Source organism: Cricetulus griseus, chromosome 3 (assembly GCF_003668045.3).
Source record: "Cricetulus griseus strain 17A/GY chromosome 3, alternate assembly CriGri-PICRH-1.0, whole genome shotgun sequence".
NCBI lineage: Eukaryota > Metazoa > Chordata > Mammalia > Rodentia > Cricetidae > Cricetulus > Cricetulus griseus.
The window spans coordinates 54,379,892-54,401,758 of NC_048596.1; the positions used below are offsets into that span (position 1 = coordinate 54,379,892).

At 46.9% G+C, this 21,867-nt stretch overlaps 1 protein-coding gene across 1 annotated transcript; it reads left to right on the forward strand.

Annotated features, from left to right (window-relative positions):
• The first annotated feature begins 655 nt into the window (after window positions 1-655).
• Window positions 656-19,967, forward strand: Bbs1 (Bardet-Biedl syndrome 1). The gene is made up of 17 exons (XM_027408654.2): window positions 656-809; window positions 1,112-1,188; window positions 1,292-1,326; window positions 3,843-4,115; window positions 4,627-4,673; window positions 4,767-4,805; window positions 4,903-4,975; window positions 6,403-6,534; window positions 7,702-7,808; window positions 9,698-9,818; window positions 9,947-10,105; window positions 11,910-11,979; window positions 12,538-12,696; window positions 14,425-14,558; window positions 16,626-16,760; window positions 17,937-18,023; window positions 18,277-19,967. Exons 1-17 carry the CDS (start codon window positions 763-765, stop codon window positions 18,361-18,363), a joined length of 1,782 nt encoding a protein of 593 aa, XP_027264455.1. The 5' UTR covers window positions 656-762; the 3' UTR covers window positions 18,364-19,967.
• The last annotated feature ends 1,900 nt before the right edge of the window (window positions 19,968-21,867 follow it).

Here is a 21,867-nt window from a genome sequence, read left to right on the forward strand (position 1 = left end):
ATAGTATGAGTTCTGCAGCTCTCCTTTGTGACATATTTTTTTTAAAGATTTTATTTATTTATTATGTTTACAACATTCTGCTTCCATTCTGCACATCAGAAGAGGGCACCAGATCTCATAACGGATGGTTGTGAGCCACCATGAGCAGTCGGTGCTCTTAACCTCTGAGCCATCTCTCCAGCCCCCATGACATATTTTTAATATTTTTTTTTCTGTGTATGTGTGCATTTTCTCACTGTGGGCTGGTCCCAGCAGAAGCTAGAAGATAGTATCATATCCCCTAGAACTAAACTTAAAGAATTGTGAGCTGCCATGGGCTGCTGAGAAGCAAACTGGGGTTCTCTGCAAGAGCAGCAAGCGTCTTGTACTTTAAACTTTCAGGAGCTTAAGAGCTAGTACCCATCAACTTGAGATCCTGCCCTTTAATCCTCGTGGTTTGGGTCTCAGAGCTTGGACCTCTACAGTCAGAAGAAAGGACATGACACTTTTCGACTGGGCTAACCATAAAAATTGAGGCAGTTCATTTTGATGATCTTAACCTCCAACAAGAGCTCCTCCCCAGCCCTCGAAGCCCAGGACCCTGTTATTGGTGCAGAAACCATAAGTCAAAATAATGTAAGAGGAAATGCTGGCAAGGAAACGGGCTGGTTCCAGCCGGGACAATTACATCCCCGGAACGTTTGTTTCTGTGCTTTCTGGTGTCCGGATTCTATTGGGCGTTGCGCTATAGCGGAGGTGGTTGCCAAGGCGACGCTAGGGAAGATGGCTGCGACGTCTTCAGCGGATTCCGACAGCGGGAGAACTGAGAGGTGAAGTCCCGGTTCCTTAGGGCTTCCTTTCCCTCAGATGAGTAGACCGCGCCTTGGTGCCGAGTCCCGGGCTCTTGCTTTCGGGCTGCGCTGAAAGTTCTGAAAGGGCCGTTTAGAAATCAGTAACGGAAACCAAAGGCCAAGAAGCGTCTGTGTTTGTGATTGGCTGATCACCCCGGGCGCCAATTGATCCCAGATTCTCCTTTCTCCGTGTTCTCAGGCTCGGGCATCATCTTACTCAGAACTTTCTTCCTTTCCCGTGAGACTCACTTTTTCCAACTATCCTCTCCTTTCCCTCACAGCAGCGAAGCCAATTCGAAATGGCTGGACGCGCACTACGACCCCATGGCCAACATCCATACCTTCTCCCCCTGCCTGGGTGAGTCCCCAGACCTGGGAAAGCCCGGATTCTAGGAGGATGGAAGGATCGGGTAATGGTGAAGCCTTTGGAGCTCCCACTTACGACCCTCTGTGTTTTCCAGCTCTGGCAGATTTGCATGGCGATGGGGAGTACAAGGTAGGCAATCAGAAAGTTGAGTGGGGAAAACTCAGAAGTGAGATTTGCAGAGAGGGGCAACATACTCTAGAACCCATTCGTACTGAAAAGGCACATTTAGTTGCAACTCCTTTATTTTTTTAATTTTTAAATTTATTTAACTTGTTTTTATGTGCATTGGTGTGAAGATATCAGATCCGCTGGAACTGGAGTTACAGACAGTTTTGAGCTGCCATGTCGGTGCTGGGAATTGAACCTGGGTCTTCTAGAAGGGCAGCCAGTGCTCTCAACCGCTGAGCTATCTCTCCAGCCTCCAGAACTTCTTTCTTTCAATAATTTATTTATTTTTATTTTGTGTGCATTGGTTTTTTTTGTTTTGTTTTGTTTTGCATGTATGTCTTATGAGGGTGTCGGATCCTTTAGAACTGGAGTTACAGACAGTTGTGAACTGCCATGTTGGTTGCGGGGAATTGTCCAGGGTCCTCTGGAAGGGCAGCCAGTCCTCTTAACCACTATTTTATTTAGATAGTAAACATTAATTTTATAACATGATCTGTAGAAATAAAGCAGAAAAAAGTTGTAGATTTATAATGGTCAGATATATAATTCTCTAAAAATTAATTTGGGGGTGGGAGTAGTGATGCATGTCTTAATTACAGCATTTGGAGAATAGAGACAGATAGCGATCTCTGTGAGTTTGAGGCTGGCCTGACAAGTTTGAGCCCAGGCAGAACTACATAGTGAGACCTTGCCTCAAAACAAACAAACAAAAACCCACAAAAAACCAATCCCCATCCCAAAACAAAATTAGCAACAAAGTTAAAAATGAGATTTTATTTATTTAGTGGGGAGGTCAGGTGACAACTGTTGAGAGTCAGTTCTCTTCCGTGCAGGTTTCAGTGACTGAACTCCAGTCGTCAGGTATGGTGGCGAGCACCTTTGCCCACTGCAAACCCCAATTCTTTATGTCTAGTTGTTGTTCCTTAATTTTTTAGTTTATCATTCAAAATAATGGGCTTAAAAATGAGAAGTGATTCACAAAACTGGTTTGTTTGTTCTTTGTTGTTATTGTTTTAAGATAAAGTCAATGTAATAGTCTTGGCTGTCTTGGAACTCACTATGTACACCAGGTTCCAGTGCTAGGATTAAAGGCATGTGCCACCGTGCCCACTTTCTATGTGTCATCTTTGAGTAGACACTATGCTAATAATCTTCTCTGTATCATACAAGGTTTAGCCTATGCGCTGCTAAAGTGAGCACACAGCCTTTTAGTTTAGGTACTGTGACATGATTCTTCGGTGCAAGGGAAAATACCTTGTTTGGGAATGGGCATTAAAGTCTCATTTGGTAAAGGTACTTGCTGCTAAAAGGAGAGAACCAACTCCCTAAAGTTGTTCTCTGATCTCTACATAAGTGCTCTGGCATGGATGTGCCCCCCCACACAAAAAGAATATAAAGGGAGACAAAACTCAGGGAAGTGAGCTTATTTCTGTTTCTCAAGAGGGCATAGATTATCAAGAGGCTATGATTGTTGACACCGATAATGTTTTTATAGGGTCCATAATATTTTTCTCTCTACTTTTCTTTATAAGTAGAAATTTTCCTTAGTAAAAACTTGATTTCTGGCCGGGCTTTGGTGGCGCACGCCTTTAATGCCAGCACTCAGGAGGCAGAGGTAGGCGGATCTCTGTGAGTTCAAGACCAGTCTGGACTACAGAGGGAGTTCCAGGACAGCCTCCAAAGCCACAGAGAAACCCTGTCTCAAAAAAAAAAAAAAAAAAAAAAAAGAGGAATGAATGATGAAGGATAAGCTTTCCTAGGGGGATCCCTGTAACAGACACATACACACACACACACACACACACACACACACACACACACACACACACACAGACACACACACACACACACACACACACACAGACACACACACAGGAGAGAGAGAGAGAGAGAGAGAGAGAGAGAGAGAGAGAGAGAGAGAGAGAGATATTGGGGTTCAAGCTGAAGATCAGGGAAGCAAAGCAGCCAAGCTACCAGAGAGTTCTTACCTTTTACAGAGCTGGGGCCTATTCTCAAGGTGTCTAGAGAATGAATGCTTGAGAGTGAGACCTTGCTCCTGACTTGTATACATCCCTAATGCTGGGATTAAAGGCGTGTGAGCCCAGGTGCTGGTATCAAAGGCATAAGCTGTTTCTCTTTAGGGCTGGATCAATCTCATGTATCCCTGGGTGACCTTGGACTCAGAGAGATCCAGCTATCTCTTAATCCTGAGTTTTAGGATTAAAGGTGTGCCTTCTGGCTGCTGGGATGAAAGGTGTGTGCCTGGCTTCTATGGCTTGTGGCTGACTTTGCTTTCTGAATCCTCAGGCAAGCTTTAATAAATCATAAATAATATATCACTACAGATCTCTCTTCCAAGCCCATGGCAAAAGCTTTGTGATTGTGAGGATGGACTAGTAAGCACCAACAAAAAGGCTGAGCCTAAGAAGCTCATTAGAAAGATGACCATTATGCTGAACGGTCTCCTCTCTCTGTAGCTGGTGGTGGGAGACCTTGGCCCAGATGGGCAGCAGCCCCGCCTGAAGGTGCTCAAAGGACCAACGGTGCTGACCGAAAGCCCACTGCCTGCCCTGCCAGCCTCTGCTGCCACCTTCCTCATGGAGCAACATGAGCCCAGGACGCCAGCCCTGGCTCTCGCTTCAGGGCCATGTGTCTATGTGTATAAGAATCTTAGACCCTACTTCAAGTTCAGCCTGCCCCAGTTACCTCCAAACCCTCTGGAACAAGATCTTTGGAACCAAGCCAAAGAGGTAAGTGACCTGGGGAACAAGAATGCAGCTACTGAATGAGGAGGACCAGACTTTCAGAAGGGTGGGCTCACAAATGGGCCAATAGTGAGTGGTATGCCATAGCCCACCTCTGGCAGCAGCAGTGAGATGCTGTGCTTGGCCCTGAGGAATAGCTTCCAGGGAAGCACTGAACCAGGTCCTTTAGAGAGCAGAAGCCAGAGAACCTCTCTGCATTAGCCACATCCCTTCCTACCTATGGGAGAAGGGAAACCAAAGAAGGCTCTCTAGAGTGAGTGGGGGATGATCCTGGAGAGTAGGGATCTCTAGGGGAGGCAACAATAAAAAGGATGATTGGCTGAGCATAATCCTGAGACTAGATTCAAAGGTCTTGGACTTGGGGTTCGTGCCAGGCAGTTAGGAAAAAATCAGAGATGAAGGCCTGCCCCTTGTCCCCAAGACTAGATGTAGTGAACTGGCTGAAGACACGGCTTCTAGAACTTACAGGCTCTCCCTTCTCTCCATGCTGATATAGGACCGGATTGACCCCTTAACCCTGAAGGAGATGCTGGAGGACATCCGGTGAGAGCCCACTTCCCCACTTTCCACTCCTTCATCCCAAAACTCTGCTGTGAACACTCACGAAAGCCGCTATTTTGGCCACTCTCATTTCAGGGAAAAGGCGGAGGTACCTTTGTCTGTACAGTCACTCAGGTAGGAGTCCTGTGGCGGCAGGGAGAACCGGGTGTCTGGACTGGCCCCAGGGGCAGACAGGCCATGACATGCAGGTTCTAATTCTGTGTGTTTACAGGTTTCTGCAGCTGGAGCTGAGTGAAATGGAGGCATTTGTGAACCAGCACAAGGCCAAGGTTATCAAGCGGCAGGTAATGCCCTTTTTCTTTCTGTTGTCCTATGAAGGTGCGTACATTTTAAATTGTGTGTTCTTTCATGTGGTCAGGTGTATATGTGTGCATTCATGGGTGTGGAGGGCAGAGGATGACCTCAGGGTCCAGCCTCAGGAATGCCGTCCATCTCCTTTGATATAAAGTCCCTCTTGACATAGAGCTCACCAATTAAGTTACTCTAGCCAGCCAGGAAACCCCGGTGATCCAGCTGTTTCTGCCTCCCAGCACTGGTATTACAGGGACATATCACCATGCCTGGCATCTTTTGCATGGCTCTTGGGGATCAAACTCAGTTCCTACCAACAGAAGCACTTTACCAACAGAATTATATCCCCAGCTCCAAACACTCACATGAGAGAGAGAGAGAGAGAGAGAGGGGGGGGAGGGAGGGAGGGAGGGGAAGGGAGAGAAGGGAAGGAGAAAGAGAGGGAGCATACAACACCAGTAGTTAATGCTAACACTGAACCTGGCCAGTGGCACTCTACAGTTTTCCTTCCAGCCATACTACATGTCTAGGGTCTCAAAGTAGAGTACCTCTTTATTTGTAGTTAACAGGGATGGCTCTGGACAGCTGTGACATAATATTAATTATCAAACTGATTTTCTTAATGATAAAGATAATTCCATTCTTAATACAGAATATTTAGAAAATAAAGAGAAATATAAAGATGATTCCACTACATAGAGTCACCCACTTCTTATCATTTCTGTACATTTCTTTCATAAATGTACTCTTCATACTGCTTCTCTTGAATAACATTTTGAGAATACCATATTTTGAGCCTTAAATATCCTTTGAGAACTCTAATTTTAATAGGTCATTAATTTTTTAATTGGCTATTTGTGATTTCTTTCATTTGTTTGGTTTGGTTGCTTTGGGTTTGTTTGTTTTTTTGTTTTGTTTTTTCCTGAGACAGGGTTTCTCTGGGTAGTCCTGACTGTCCTGGAACTTGCTCTGTGCACCAGGCTGGCCTCTGTCTCCCAAGGGCTGGGATAAAAGGTATATGCCAGTATGGCCAGCTTGAATCTTCTTTTAAAAGATGATTTTGTTGCTTAGAGAGTTTTGTTTTGCTTTTGAAATAAGGTCTTGGTAGGTAGTTCTGGCTGGCCTGGAACTGGGTAACTTGATTTGTAAGCCAAGCTCACCTTGAACATGCAGTAATCCTCCTGCCTCTGTTTCCCCAGTGGTATGAAGCACATACTCAGCTCTTGGGTGTCCGGCCATGTTGATTTTGACTGTATGAATAACTCTTGAGTGGTTTAGACAACGCTCATTGTTAAGAATTTAGGTTTGTTGCAAAACTCTTTTCCATTAACATTCAGGCACGCCTCATGCTTGCTCCTCTTTTGCCCTCTTCCTTCCCTTCTCTGGTTCTGGGATGTCTGGGACCATGGTCCTTCTGCAGACAGTCATCACCACCATGACCACCCTGAAGAAAAACCTGGCTGATGAGGATGCGGTGTCATGCCTGGTGCTGGGCACTGAGAACAAGGAGCTCCTAGTGCTTGACCCTGAGGCCTTCACCATTTTGGCCAAGGTCAGTATCAGGTCTGCCCTGGCTATATACAAGGTCCAGGCTGCATTCCCTCTTGTTCTCTCAGTTGTGGGTAGTGTCATTCACTGAAGAAAAATGGGAACATGTAGTTAGGCATAAAGAAAATGATAGATGTCCCAAAAGCTTACCACTACTGGGTTAGTATGAAAGGATTGGCTTGGATCTTTCTAGATGTTTTCATGAGTGGCATAGTTATCTGACTTGATTCAAACATTATAATTTTATACCGAGGTATATTTCTGTTCCAGTTTCATAACTGCTGCTGTGATAAAATACCCTGACCAAGAGCACCTCGGGAAAGAAAGGGTTTGATTGAATTAAAGCTCCAAGTTACAGTTTATCACTTCAGCGAAGTCACGCAGCTGGTCACATCACACCCACAGTCTAGAGCAGAGAGGAAGGAACACACCTATGTTCTCTGCCTGCTTGTGCTTAATCTCCATCTGTCTTTCTTCACTCACACAGTTCAGAACCTAGCCACTGAATTGGTACTGCCCACATTCAAGGTGTGCCTTGCCACCTCAATTAACAATCAAGACAGTTGCCCACAGGCCAACCTGATCTAGGTAGTTCCTCAACTGAAACTCCTCACAGGCGAGTCCAAGTTTTTTTAAGTTGATGTTAAGTGCAAGCAATACAATATCCTTAGATAAACAGGCTAATGTATAGAATCCGACAATTTGTTTTTTTCACATTACCAGATGATATTAGTGTCTTCCCTAGGTTTACAAAAACACATCAGCCTGTTCTGTCTCCCAAGTGTATTACAGTATGTATCACCACTCCCAGCTTCATATCAGCATAGTTAAAGGCTCCACATAGCCATTCTGTATGTGGAAACACATGTAAATACATATATAGATGTACTTACCTTGCCAATGGTGTCCACGTAAATGTTTCTCATTATTATTAATGCTGCTATAGTGGTCTTCCATGTTCAAGCAAAGCAGACAAGCTTTGTATGTCTACTTAAATAATTCCGATACTTTCCTGGAGATGGCAGAGTTTAGCCAAATGGTATAGACTTAAAGCTGTGTAGGAATTTAAGCTGTGACTAATAGGAAGTGGATGAAGAGACGAGGATTTTACCCCAAGAATGAACAGTTTCTCCCAACTAGGGTGAGTACTCTTTGAACCCTTTCTCTGCAGATGAGCCTGCCCAGTGTCCCTGTCTTTCTGGAGGTTTCCGGCCAGTTTGATGTGGAGTTCCGGCTGACTGCTGCCTGCCGAAATGGGAGCATCTATATCCTGAGGAGGTAGCCACACTTGGCCTCAGAGACTGGTGGTTTCAGAGGCTTGCAGGATGAGCAGGAGGTCTGAGGGATTGGAAAGATGATGAGAATTCATCAAGGAGGTTGAATTGGTGAGGGTTGAAGGGAGGAGGAGGCTGGCAAGGTGAGAGCCTGGCACGATGGTTGTAATACATGAACGGTGCAGAGGTAGAGGAAACAGATATAATCTCTTTTTTGTTGTTGTTTTGTTTTTTGTTTTTTGAGACAGGGTTTCTCTGTGTATCTTTGGAGACTGTCCTGGAACCCTCTTTGAAGACCAGGCTGGCTCCGAACTCACACAGATCCCCCCTGCGCCTGCCTCTGCCTCTGCCTCTCTGCCTCTCTGCCTCTCTGCCTCTCTGCCTCTCTCTGCCTCTCTCTGCCTCTCTGCCTCTCTGCCTCTCTGCCTCTCTCTGCCTCTCTGCCTCTCTGCCTCTCTGCCTCTCTGCCTCTCTGCCTCTCTGCCTCTCTCTGCCTCTCTCTGCTCTCTCTGCCTCTCTGCCTCTCTCTGCCCCTCTCTGCCTCTCTGCCCCTCTCTGCCCTCTCTGCCCCTCTCTGCCCCTCTCTGCCCCTCTCTGCCCCTCTCTGCCTCTCTCTGCCCCTCTCTGCCCTCTCTGCCCCTCTCTGCCCCTCTCTGCCCCTCTCTGCCCCTCTCTGCCCCTCTCTGCCCCTCTCTGCCTCTCTCTGCCCCTCTGCCCCTCTGCCCCTCTGCCTCTCTGCCTCTGCCTCTGCCTCTGCCTCTGCCTCTGCCTCCCGAGTACTGGGATTAAAGGCACGTGACACCACCGCCCAGCTGATATAATCTCTTGTATTTGTTATATTGTTTTATAATATAAGTGACACATGCATTAGTTTGCTATTGCAGACAGTCTTAATTCAAGACTTTTATTGAGCACCTACTATGCATTCAGCATTGTACAGGGTGTTGGAGAGACGATGATGATGGGATGCTGTGAATACGGTTCCTGCCTTCCAAGGGAAGACAGATATTAAAGATACTGAGAGTTGGATGAGTGCTTATTGAGGCTCATTGGGAAGAGAAACATCATCTGTGGTGGTAGCTTGAAGGGGGGTGCACCTGTAGTCCCAGCATTTGAAAGGCTAAGAATGGAGAATTCCTGGAGCCTGGGATTCTGTACCTACTTTGGCCAGAGCAAGAGCCCAGAAGCCAGTGGAGACTCAGAGTCATTAGATGGCCTGAAGAAAAGTGGGTCACAGCCTATGCTTGAAATTAGTGGGTAATTTCTGGAAAAGGAAATTACATATACAAATGCATATATAGATGTACTTACCTTGACTTGGTGTCTACTGAAATGTTTCTAATTATTATTAATGCTGCTACAGTGGTCTTCCCTGTTCAAATAAATCAGACAAGCTTTGTATGTCTACTTAAATGATTCCGCTAACTTTGTAGAGGCGGCAGAGTTTAGCCAAATAGTATAGACTTAAAGCTGTGGCTAATAGGAAGTGGATGAAGAGACTATGATTTTAACCAAGAATATACAATTTCTTCTGGAAAAGAAGAACTAAGATGGAGAGACAGGAAAACTGAAGGTGGCATCAATGGTAAATGTACCATACTTTCCTGATAAGCCAGTAAACTTCCCAAGTCTAATAACACTGGCTAGACTATTCTAAGGTAAACGTATTCACAATTCTGAAATCCTAGGCTGTTATATTTGTCACCATTGTGAAGGGCAGGAGGGGACAGAGTGGGAAAACATTAAGGTCACACATATACAAAGTGGTAGATGGAGAAATAACTCCATTATCTACTCAGGACCAGGGTTGCTTTCAGGGTAATCTGGGGTTGCTTAGAAGGGATGGATCAGCCAGAGAAATAGAGGCAAGGCTTCTGTGTGTTTATTCCACAGAGACTCCAAACACCCCAAGTATTGCATCGAGTTGAGTGCCCAGCCTGTGGGGCTGGTCCGGGTATACAAGACCCTGGTGGTGGGCAGCACCCAGGAGAGTCTGCATGGCTTCACCCACAAGGTGTGGTCTCTGGCAAGCCCCTCCCCCTCCCCTGTGATCCTAAAGCTTTCCCTCCCTGCTGCTCCAGCTACCCTTTCTTTCCACTTGAAGCCCTGAGCTCCCCAGACACACTGGTTGTGTTTTGCTAGGGTAAGAAGCTGTGGACAGTGCAGATGCCTGCAGCCATCCTGACCATGAACCTCCTGGAGCAGCGTTCCCGGGGCCTGCAAGCAGTCATGGCTGCTCTGGCCAATGGAGAAGTCCGAATTTACCGTGACAAGGCCCTGCTTAATGTCATCCATGCCCCTGTGAGCATACCTCCAGCATTGCCCCAGCTCTTCCTTACCCCAGACCTATATTTTTTCATTTTATAGTTTTTTATTTAGTCTTTGACAATTTTGTACATGTATGTAGTTGATCTCACTCACCCACATCCGCCTTTTAACTCCCCAACTCCCCCTGATACTGCTTCCCCAGCAGGTCTCTTCTACTTTCATGTCTTTATTTTTTTTAATAATGTACTGAGTTTAATTAGGGCTGTTGGCATGTATATGTGGTAGGTGTACTTACGGAATCATGACCAACTTACCAGTGGCTACACCTCTGAAGAAAAATGATTCCCCTACTTCCGGCAGCTATTGACTGCCAATTGCTCCTTAGCTTGGGTGCAGCCTCATCAGCCCTTCCCCCACCCATCTAGCCCTGCTTCTTCACTGCCTTTCCTGACCCCATAGGGACAAGTTTCACAAGTACTGGTTGAACCCATCATGGTGTGTACAGTTGCTACATGAAGGGTAGCAAAGTTTGCCAAGTAGATGAATGTCAGAGGAACATTCTAGACCAGGAACAGCATGAACAAAGGCTGAGGGACATACAAGTTTTTTTTTTTTTTTTTTTTTTTCTTTTTTTTTTTTTGAGACAGGGTCTGGCTGGCCTGGAATTCACTGTATGGACCAAGCTGGCCTCTTAACTCACAGCGATCTACCTGCCTTTGTCTCCTGAGTGCTGGGATTAAAAGCCTAGGCCACTATGCCCTGCTCTTTACTTTTATTTTTAAAATATAATGACATCATTTTCCCTTTCCTCTCTCCAGCCCTTCACATGTACCCATCCTCCTTCCTCCCCCTCAAAATTGTGGCCTCTCTTTCTTTAATTGTTATTGTTTTACACACACAATTTGGTCAGTTCATTTTAGTATGTATATGATTTCAAGGCTGACTACTTGGTATTGGATAACCAATTGGGACTTTTTTATTAAATTAATTTTGTGTGTATAGCTGTTTGCCTGCATACATGTTTGTATACCATGTGTGCACAGTTCTCATGGAATTCAGAAGAGGACATAAGACCCCTGTATCTGGAGTTACAGACCACCATGTGGATGCTGGGAATCAAACCTGGGTCCTCTGGTAAAGCAGCCAGTGCCTTTAACTGCTGATCCATCTCTCCAGTTCCAGGGAGATATATATAAATTTCATGTGTGCATATGCCAGAGAGATCAGAGGACAATTTCAGGGATGAGTTCTCCTTCCCCTATGGGTTCTGGGGGATTGAACTCAGATTGTCAGACTTGTACAGTAAGAGCTTTTGCCCTCTGAACCATCTCACCAGCCCCAAGTGAACATTCTTAATGGAAAAATCTAAGTGGTTTTATGATCACTGTGTGAAATCTGAAAGCAGTGGTTGGGCCTGATGGTACTGGGAGGGTAGGGGTTAGGAGAATAAAGAGGAGAAAACTGGGTAAGATACATTGGAGTCTGATGTGGAAGATCTTAAATATCCTTCCAAGAAAAGCAAAAGCCATTAGAGGTTTATGGTTTTGAAAAGCAGTGGAGGCAACCAAGGACACAATGGAGGCACACACTAGGTAGCTCAAGAGACTGAATAAAAGGCCACCCCAAAAGAGAGCTAGGGGTGTTTAGTGTAGAACTTCAGCAGGGCCAGTAGATTGGATGAGAGATGGAAAATCCAAGAAATATTTCCAAGACAACATCGTGGTAGCTTTTCTTCACATCTTACCTGTTTTTACTTCCATCTGGGCTCTCCCCTCTAGCCCATCTTGCTTTCCTTCCCAAGATATTTTCCCAGGTAAAATCTCGTTTCTCCACATAGGATGCAGTAACCAGCCTTTGCTTTGGCCGATATGGGCGAGAAGACAACACCCTCATCATGACCACTCGGGGTAAGGACTCATCTGGGAAGGATGGGGCAGGCCTGGAGTGAAGAGGATGGGATGTGGGGAAGGGCGTGGACAGAGAGAGGTGGACATGTCCTGTGTAGGGTTGGATCAGCTCATCAGCACTTGGATTTTTCTGCCTAAGAGCTAATCCTGGTTAGGCTGGTGCCTCGCCAGTTTACCCAGCACCCTCAGCACCCACCATAGCGCCAAGAACATCACAGTACTTCATAAACAGCTACTAGATATATGAATGGGTTAGTGATAGGAGACTGATGGAAGCCGCATGTGCTGTCACACACTGTAATAGCAGCACTTGGGAAGGTGGAGGCAGCTGAATGAGGAGGTCAAGGACGTGTTTTGACAGAGGGAATTCCAGGCTCTCCTAAGCTACATCAGTCCCTTCCTCAGGAGAAAAGCCAGACTTGAGATATTTCATTACTTCTAGCAAGTGAATCTCATCATAAAGACAGACATGTACGGGCATGAGTATAATTGTTTGGGAAGAAAGGGGATGTGGAGTAGGACAGGGTGAAGAAAATGGTTCCTTTGCCCACTTCTCAGGTGGTGGCCTGATCATCAAGATCCTGAAACGTACAGCAGTGTTTGTGGAAGGGACAGGTGAGACGGGCCCACCACTAGCACAGACCACAAAACTCAATGTGCCCCGAAAGACGCGGCTGTACGTGGATCAGACCTTGAGAGAGCGGGAAGCTGGCACAGGTAAGACTCAGAGAACACAGAGAATCCCATCCTTGAGCATGAGTGAGACCTTAGCCAACAGGGAGGTTTAGGTGTCAAGTAATGAACTAATCCTCAAGGCAGAGAGTGCTGTTAGTGACCTTCAGGGCCCTCAGCATTCAGAGCCAGCAGTTACTTCCAGATGCAGGACTTCTCAAGAGAAAAGGAGAAATTCACCAGGATTCTTCCTCTTGTTAAGTTTTCCAGCTCATCCATTCACTCGTTACCTGTGATGATAACCAGGCACACTGGGTGTCTTGAATTGGGCCATCCCCTATCTTGGGAGCTCAATCCATCTGGTCAACTTCATGTCTGGTATTAGATGGTTTCTCCCAAGGGCTGCTGGAGCACAAACCAGGGAGTGAAAACTACTGCTGGGCATAATGATGGTGCTTGCCTTTAATCTCAGCACTTGGGAGGACGAGTCTGAGGCTAGGGAGAAGTTACACAGTAAGACCCTGTCTCAAAAATAAACCAAACAAAATACAACAAAACATGTAAATGAAACAATGGATAAAGGGAGTTAAGTTCTATTAGATGACAGATATAAAAGTCTTAGAATCTCATAATCTTGGGCTGGAGAGATGGCTGCTCTTCCAGAGGACCCAGGTTTGATTACCAGCACCCACATAGTAGCTCACAACCATTTTAAGGCCTTTTTCAGTGGATCTGATGCTACCTTCTGGCCTCTACAGGCACTACACTCCTGTGCACATACCCACATGTAGGTATACCCATACACATTAAAAATAATAAAAATTGAAACACTTGGATGCTTTTTATATGTACCAATAATATCTGACTGACAAATATGGCAGAAAAAGTTCTGTTCGCAATAGCAAAGAGATCCCTAGAAAAAATATAATGAGAAAATGTACAAAGTCTAGTAAAGAAAATTATAAAACTATCATCATGATGGATGTGGTGGCACACACTTTTAATCCCAGCACTTGGGAGGTGGAAGATGGGACATCAAATTCATGATTAGCCTTGGCTACATAGTGAGATCCTGACTATAAAACAAGAGCAAAAGACAGCAACAAGGCAATTAGAGTGGGGGCTGTGGGGGCTTCAAATCTAGAAGCGGATTTGAAGCAGGGTCACCTGCGTCTGGCAGGTGGTTAGAGGTAAGAGATGAACCAAGGATACTTGGAGACAGGGGTGCAGTGGGTGGGACAGGTGCAGTGAGTGACTCAGGGTGAGGCTGGTTTCCATTGTGTTGAGCTTGGTGTGCATGGGGCCTCAGATGGAGATGACCATGGGGTAGTTCAAAGCTCAGGCAGGCCTGGGCACCCAGAAGCTGCAGGGACACACTACACAACAGTGTCTGAGCTGGGCTTGTGGATATGGGAACAAGTTTGAAGCCTTGAGCTGGGAGCTGATGTTCTTTAGGGTGGCCAGAGTCGGGGCAGGCCCTGAATAATCCAGAGAACAAGGTGGTGGGTGAGAAGACCAAAGCCAAGACCAGCCTTAAAATGGGGAACAGCAGTCTTGAAGGCTGGACAGAAGGAGCCAGGGGTGGAAACCAAGATGAGGAGGGAACAGGGTGTGGTGCACAGCCTCCAGTGTGGCCCTGCTATCCCTATGTCCCCAGCTTCTGCAGGCCTTGCCCCTGCCTGTCATCCCGCTATTCTCCATTCTTCTCACACAGTCTGAACAGCACTACTCTCCCTCCCACTGCTTCACTCGGCCTTCCTGTTCCCCCTGCAGCCATGCACCGAACCTTCCAGACAGACCTCTACCTGTTGCGCCTGCGGGCTGCCAGAGCCTATGTACAGGCCCTGGAGTCCAGCCTGAGCCCCATGTCAAGCACAGCTCGGGAGCCACTCAAGCTGCATGCTGTGGTAAGCACCAGGTGTGGGGACATTAGGGCAAGGGTGAGTGGGATCCTCCTGTGTAGTTGGTTTTACTCTTTACTCTTCTGAGGGCCCGCCACCTAGCTCCCAAGCAAACATAGAGAGTTTTTTCTTTCTTATGAATGCCGGCCTTAGCTTGGCTTGTTTCTATCCAGCTTTTCTTAAGTTAAATTATCCTGTCTACTTTTTGCCTCTGGGCTTTTATCTTTCTCTATTTTTGTATGCCTTTCTTTACTTTACCTATGGCTTGCTGTGTAGCTGGGTGACTGGTCCCTGGAGTCTTCCTTTCCTCCTTTTCTTGCTCCTTGACCCCCCCATTTCTCCTCCTATTTATTCTTTCTGCCTACCAGCCCCACCTATCCTTTCTCCTGCCTAGCTGTTGGTCATTCAGCTCTTTATTAGACTAATCAGGTGTTTTAGACAGGTGCAGTAACAAGCTTCACAGAGTTAAACAAATGCAACATAAAAGAATATAACACATCTTTGCATCATTAAACAACTGTCCCACAGTATATGCAATTGTAACACATCTTAAAATTATATTACACAGCTGGGCGGTGGTGGAACACGCCTTTAATCCCAGCACTTAGGAGGCAGAGGCAGGCAGATCTCTATTAGTTCGAGACTAGCCTGGTCTACAAGAGCTAGGTTCAGGACAGCCTCCAAAGCCACAGAGAAACCCTGTCTTGAAACTCTGCCCCCCTCCCAATTATATTCCACAAAACTCCTGCTGTATAGGTGAGCACCCAGAACCAATGCCAAGCCACCCAGCCTGTGCTCCCTTCTCACCTCCCCACAGATCTAGAGACTAAGGCTCTGTTTTCCTGAGAGGGTTCCTCTTACTTCCTATACTGTGTCTGAGGAGGGCTGCTCAGTCTTTTAAACTGTCCTCTCTGTGACTGGCTACAGAGGGGTACATACTCCCCTGTTCCATGCTGTACCTCAGATAAACCCCTGGGCTGGAGTGGGGTATAAGCACAAAGTAGTTACAATGGGACATCTTCCCAGGAATCTGGGAGGATTCTGTTGGCCACAGTTCAAGAAAGAGAGTGACTTTTGTTGGCATGGGTAGCCTAAGGGAACAGGACTGACTGACTGGTACAGGGAAGAGTTGCTGTGACCTGACCCTAGGTGCCCTGGGCATGTATACACACAGACACACAGACAGACAGACACACATACACACAGAGATCCATGCATACAGACACATATAGGTAGACACACAGACACACAAAAAGACACACAGACACAAAGACACACATATAGACACAGACACATACAGATAAACACACACAAACAGACACAGACACACACACACACAGACACACACACACACTCTCTCTCTCTCTCTCTCTCTCTCTCTCTCTCTCTCTCTCTCTCTCAAGGCCCATAGGGCCCCAACCAGTTCTCAGTGAGCCTAAATGTATTGTCAGAGCCACCCATATTCTAATTGCTCTCCTCCTCCTCTTCCTCCTTCTCCTCCTCTCCCTCTTCCTCCTCCTCTTCCTCCTCCTCTTCCTCCTCCTCTTCTTTCTCCTTCTCCCTCCACCACCACCACCAAGACAGGGTTTCTCTGTGTAGCCTTGGCCTTCCTGGAACTCACTCTGTAGACCAGCCTGGCCTCAAATTCAGAGATTTGCCTGCCTCTGCTTCCAGAGTGCTGGGATAAAGGTGTGTGCCACCATGTCCTGCTTCAGTTGTTTTCTTTTCTGAAGAGGTGGCTAGAGAGAGAAGAAAGGGTTACAGAGCCTCTTAGAATGGAGCTGTGGGGGGACAGTTAAATCATTGAGCCAGTGGGATAAGGCCCTGGGGTCCGTGATGAACACAGCCCCAAGCCAACTTTATTTACAACTCCTTAAGTAATCTCCATCAAGACCTTCCTGATCTGGGCCTTTGCCATCCTGTGTACCTTCTGTGCCCTTTAAGAAGCAGATGGTCAGAACTGGAAAATGGTGGCTTGAGAGCATTGATGGGGAAGCAGCAGGCAAGCTGGTGTGGTATTCAGGGCTCAAGGCCAATGGGTCCTGAGGGCCTCTCCATCTACTCTTTACACAGGTTCAAGGCCTGGGTCCCACCTTTAAGCTGACACTTCACCTACAGAATACCTCAACAGCTCGGCCAGCACTGGGGCTGCAGGTCTGCTTCCTGTACAATGAGGCACTCTATGCCCTGCCCCGGGCCTTCTTCAAGGTACTGGATCTCCACGTTGATGCCACTGTTGGGCTGCAACAGTCAGGGCTGGGGCTGATGAGATGCTTCTGTTAGGCTGAGGTAAGGGAGTGGCCAGCAAACCAGAGACCAAGCTCAGTTCCTGCCTCCACTGCCTTTCTCCCAGCCAGAGAGACCCCAGGGAGCCACACACAGGAGCTGGAAAAGAGCAGAGTGAGCTCTTTCTTTGCCCCCGCCCCAGGGGGGCAACAGGATGCTGTTGGGGAGGAGGGTAGGAAGCTCCAGAACTCATGCTTCTTCTCAGCTGTTCCTGATGGAGAAAATGAGCCACCCTCTGCCCCAGTCACTGCAGAAGCAAAGGGCTTCCCCAGGGCTCAAGGTGTCCTCAAGTTTGGAGAAGCAATAACCAAGACTCTTGAATAGGGAAGAATCAACCCTGGCCTTGGTAGCTGTCAAGAGGTCTAGGTTTAACCACAGACACATGCCCCTGCCCGAGGGTCAGTCAATGGGGACCCTGAGAGAGGGAGTGAGAATGAAAAGGGCAAGAGACATGAGAGATGGACAAGACAGTATTCTGATCAAGTCTCATTTATTAAACACACAAGCAGGGCTTAAGTAGAATAAGGGAATCAGGAAGGGGGGAAGGTGGCTAGCCACCTGCAGGATGTGTTGCCAGGAGATGAGGCTAGGATTAGGCAACTCCCAGCCAAGCAGATGTGGGAGAAGGTGGCCATCAGTCAGGAAGATATGGGGCTGCAGCGGAGGCTCTCCTGACCGCAGACATGCTTTACACGAGGATAAGCGGATGTGAAGAGCCCAAAACTTAATTGGGTTAGTTCCTAAACTAGTAACAGACTGCATTAGATGGCAATTATTATGCTGTCTACATTCAGCATAATACCATTCTGAACCATTTGAGAACCAGGAGCACTGTTCCATGGAGACCAACATTTTCTCGTGTCTGACCAGGTTCAGCCTGGCGTGTGGCACAGGTATTATATAGACACATGGGCCCCAGGCATGCACTTACTTACCCTCCCTGCACATCGCTCCCTGGGTCTGGCTAGTCTTCCCTGCCCAGGCTGAAGGATCCTGAGATGCAGCTAAGAGGACAGGCACAAACGCTTTGAAGGCTGCTAAACACTGTCTGGGTATGTGGGCTTTGAGGGCTACTTTATTTTTGTCCCCCAAACATAGGTCCCTTTGCTGGTGCCAGGACTCAGTTACCCACTGGAGACCTTTGTGGAGAGTCTCAATAGCAAGGGCATTTCAGACATGATCAAGGTAGGTTGCCTTTTGGTATTTCAGAGAGGCAAGAGGAACCCTGGGAAAGGCTGGAGGATGAGGGTGGACAGGACTCTGGGGCTCTGGGCTTCAGTGGGAAATGTCAGCACAGCAGAAGCCTCCAAGCCTTCCCATCCCTCTGACAGGTAGGCTGGTAGCCTGTCATTTGTGCCAGCACAGACAGAATATTTGATGTTAGCAAAGAGGAGAGGTCAAGGTGTGTGCCCACTCTGCCATGTCTTCTCCTCCCCAGGTGCTGGTGCTCCGGGAAGGCCAGAGTGCACCCCTGCTGAGTGCTCACATCAACATGCCTGTGAGTGAGGGGATGGCAGCTGCCTGAGCTCTGGGCCAGCATTTAAGCCTCCACAGAATGGAGCCAGCCAGATCCACGACTTCCGGTGCCCCCCAGGCTACGTCCCCACACAGCAGTGTAGTGGCATCCGCTTTCTGTGCCTCTCTGAAAGAGTCCCTGCTCCCTACCCTTGCCACCGGGCCTGATCCACAAGACAGGGAGTGCTCAGAGTCAGCTCCTGCTCCCTGGTATCCCTCCAGAGCACTGACCCATGATTCCTGCTGCCTACCACCCTCCCCAGCTCTTTAAAGAAATCTCAGGTCCTAAGAAGAGACCTGAGGTGATCAAGGTGAGCAGAGGCCCCACCCTTCCTTACTCCACTCATCTGTTTCAGATCAAGGCTGCAACTGCTCGAGGTCTTGGCTGCAGCTGCCCTGTTGCCCTTTAAGATTGCAGGGGGCATGGTTTCTGCCAGCTTATCTTGCAGACACATGCGCTAAGCTCCCTCATGAAAAAAGGGCTCCACTTTTACCTTGCAGTCCAGGAGACACAGGGCTGTGTCCACAAGTCTTAGACCAGCCACAAAGATTGACGGAGGAGGTGGTGCAAGAGGTAGAGGGGATCCCTGTGAGGAGCTAGTGGTCCCAGCCCCAGCCAAAGCTCCCACACAGCAGCTGCTCCTGACCCGAACACTTGCGTCCAGAGCATCATTCCTGAAATGGAATACCAGGCTAGATAGCAGAGCTAGGGCTGATGGCACCAGGAAGACCTGGGAACTGGTATCTGGGAAGTGGCCCAAGAAGTGGTGCCCACAAGTACCTGTCAGGATGCACTTAGGCCCAAAACACAAGATGGTCCAGAGGGTCGAATGTTTCTGTGCAGTAGCCAGAATGTGCACGAGGTCCCTGAAAAGATACACATGAGTGGTATGGAATGAAGCTGAAGGCTAAATGAAGATGTGTTTAGATTCCAAGTGCCAGCAGCCTCTGGCCCTCTTCAAAGACCATTCTGAACCACTTGAGAACCAGGAGCGCTGTTCCATGGAGACCAACATTTTCTCGTGTCTGACCAGGTTCAGCCTGGCGTGTGGCACAGGTATTATGTGAGGGGTGCTGTGCTGTCACATGTTGTGTATTGGGTCAGATGACATCCCAGTCCCTTTCACCCCAGTCCAGCTGTAAGATCAGAACAAAGCATTTGGTGTGCACTGTCTCCATAGCTGTTTATGATGATACAAGGGAGAGACACATGCCCAGGCCCTACCAAGTAAGTGTTATTCTATGCACTGGTTGGTAAGAAATGTGTGGCTGGGCCGGTGATGGCGTTCACTTTTAATCCCAGCAAAGGTAGGCAGATCTCTGTGAGTTCGAGGCTTGCCAGGACAGCTGTTATTAAAGAAACCCTGTCTTGAAAAGAACCAGGGGTGGGGGGTGGGAAGAAATGTGTGTCCTACTCCTTATGGACACAAAGGAACATGAGCATAAACAGCAGAGTGCCCAGTACACACAGGAGTGAGAACGCTAAGAAATTGTGAACATTAAGGATGAGAAGAGTCTATCTGTTTTCATAATACTTCATTTGAAACATACACCTATGTAGTGATCTGGAATAGACTATTTAATACAAAATAAATGCCTTCCCATTCCACAGGACCATCCCGTACAACAGCCATTTTCATTAAGTTGTTTTGTTTTTTTGAGATAGGGTTTCTCTGTGTAACAGCCTGGTTGTCCTGGAACTCACTATGTAGACCAAGCTGGCCTAGAATTCAAAAAAAATCCATCTACTTTCTCAAGTGCTGGGATTAAAGGTGTGTACCACCACTGCCCAGCTTCATTAAATATTTTAAAAATACATATAAACTTTTTAAAATGTTTTCCTTTTAATTATGTATGTAAGGTTTATGTCCATGAGTACAGGTGCCTGAGAAGGCCAGAAAAGTGTGTTGGATCCCCAGGAACTGGAGTTACAGGTGGTTGTGAGCTACCCAGTGTGGGTGCTGGCAGCTAACCTGGTCTTCTGCAAGAGCAAGGGTTCTTAACCACGGAGTCGTCTCTGCAGCCCCTGTACTACTCTTGCTTCAGTTGTCAATCTTGAACATCCTTTGACTCTGTTGTAATAGATGAGGCTTTAGTGCTATTGAGACCCCTCCCCTGCTCTCCATGTTTTAGGTCATCTATATTCACTGTTTTCATTGCTGTTTATATTGATATGTGGAAACCTTAGTAAAGAATTAACTAAATAACCATTTTTGAACTTTGAGATCTTTTCATGGAATTGGTACCTGCTTTATTTTATTGCTTAGTTTTCTAATATACAATTGAACATTTTCCTCTCCAATCTTGGTTCTTTTCTAAGCACACTTCCTTCATAGCTTACTTCTGTGTAGACTCCTATAAGAGAGTTCCCTTTTCCCTTATCTAGGGCTATATCCCCTGATTCCTGAGCTCCGTGCCTTCTTTCTTATTCTGCCCTCATTTGGTAAAAGATATCCATGGGTAACTTCTTTTTAAAACCCATTCAAGGGACTGGCGAGATGGCTCAGTGGCTAAGAGCACTGGCTGCTCTTCCAGAGGTCCTGAGTTCAATTCCCAGCAACCACATGGTGGCTCACAACCATCTGTTATGAGATCAGGTGCCCTCTGCTGGAATGAAGGAGTACATGGAGATAGAGCACTCATACATAACATAAAATCTTAAAAAAACAAAACAAAAACCCACTCGATCACTGCTTGTCTGGACATTGCTGTATTCAGCTCACACATTTAATAATTTGGGTGGTAAACAAAAGCTGAGATAATTTTCCATAGACAAAGATCCGGTGTCCTCTGGCTTTCTCCTGGTTCCTGATTGTTGCTTTGTGAGGTGGGGATAGATGGGCATTCCTTCTCAGAGCTGTACTTTTCTCTCTAGAGCTCCAGTTAAGCCCAACATCTGATAAATGGTCATTCCTGAGAGAACTGGATTGATCCTGATTTTCTTCTCTCTTCTGTCATGGTCATTGTTTTCTGAGATTGAGAATTTTGTTAGCTTTTAAGTTTCAAACCATGTTTTTCCTTAGTTCTCAGCTCTTCTGTTCTGTCCTCATGGTATCCTTTCAAAGATGCACTTAATTTTTGCATTTATTTTTGTGTGTGTAGCCTAACAGCATCTAATTTTAAAAAACTCATAGTGAACTTATTTAATTAAACAGTCCATTCCCTCTAAAGTCAGAAATGGGCCAGAGGGGGGGGTTCAGTGAAAAAGAGCACTTGCAAAGGATCTGAGCTCAGTTTCTGGCACCCATATGGTGTGGCTCACAATTGTCTGAAACTCATTTCAGGGACCTGCCACCACTTTTGGCCCTAGGCACCCACATGGTGCACATACATACATGTAGGCAATTAGACACATAAAATGTTTTTTAAAAAGTTTAAAATAGGGGCTGGAGAGATGGCTCAGAGGTTAAGAGCACTGACTGCTCTTCTAGAGGTCCTGAGTTCAATTCCCAGCAACCTCATGGTGGCTCACAGCCATCTGTTATGAGATCTGGTGCCCTCTTCTGATGTACAG

Bases quoted from the DNA above. Each gene is read 5' to 3' on its own strand.
- Bbs1 (XM_027408654.2), top strand. From the start codon at position 763: ATGGCTGCGACGTCTTCAGCGGATTCCGACAGCGGGAGAACTGAGAG. The intron at 1,327-3,842 runs GTAGGCAATCAG...CTCTCTCTGTAG, and splicing joins ATGGCGATGGGGAGTACAAG to CTGGTGGTGGGAGACCTTGG. The intron at 14,559-16,625 runs GTAAGCACCAGG...CTCTTTACACAG, and splicing joins CACTCAAGCTGCATGCTGTG to GTTCAAGGCCTGGGTCCCAC.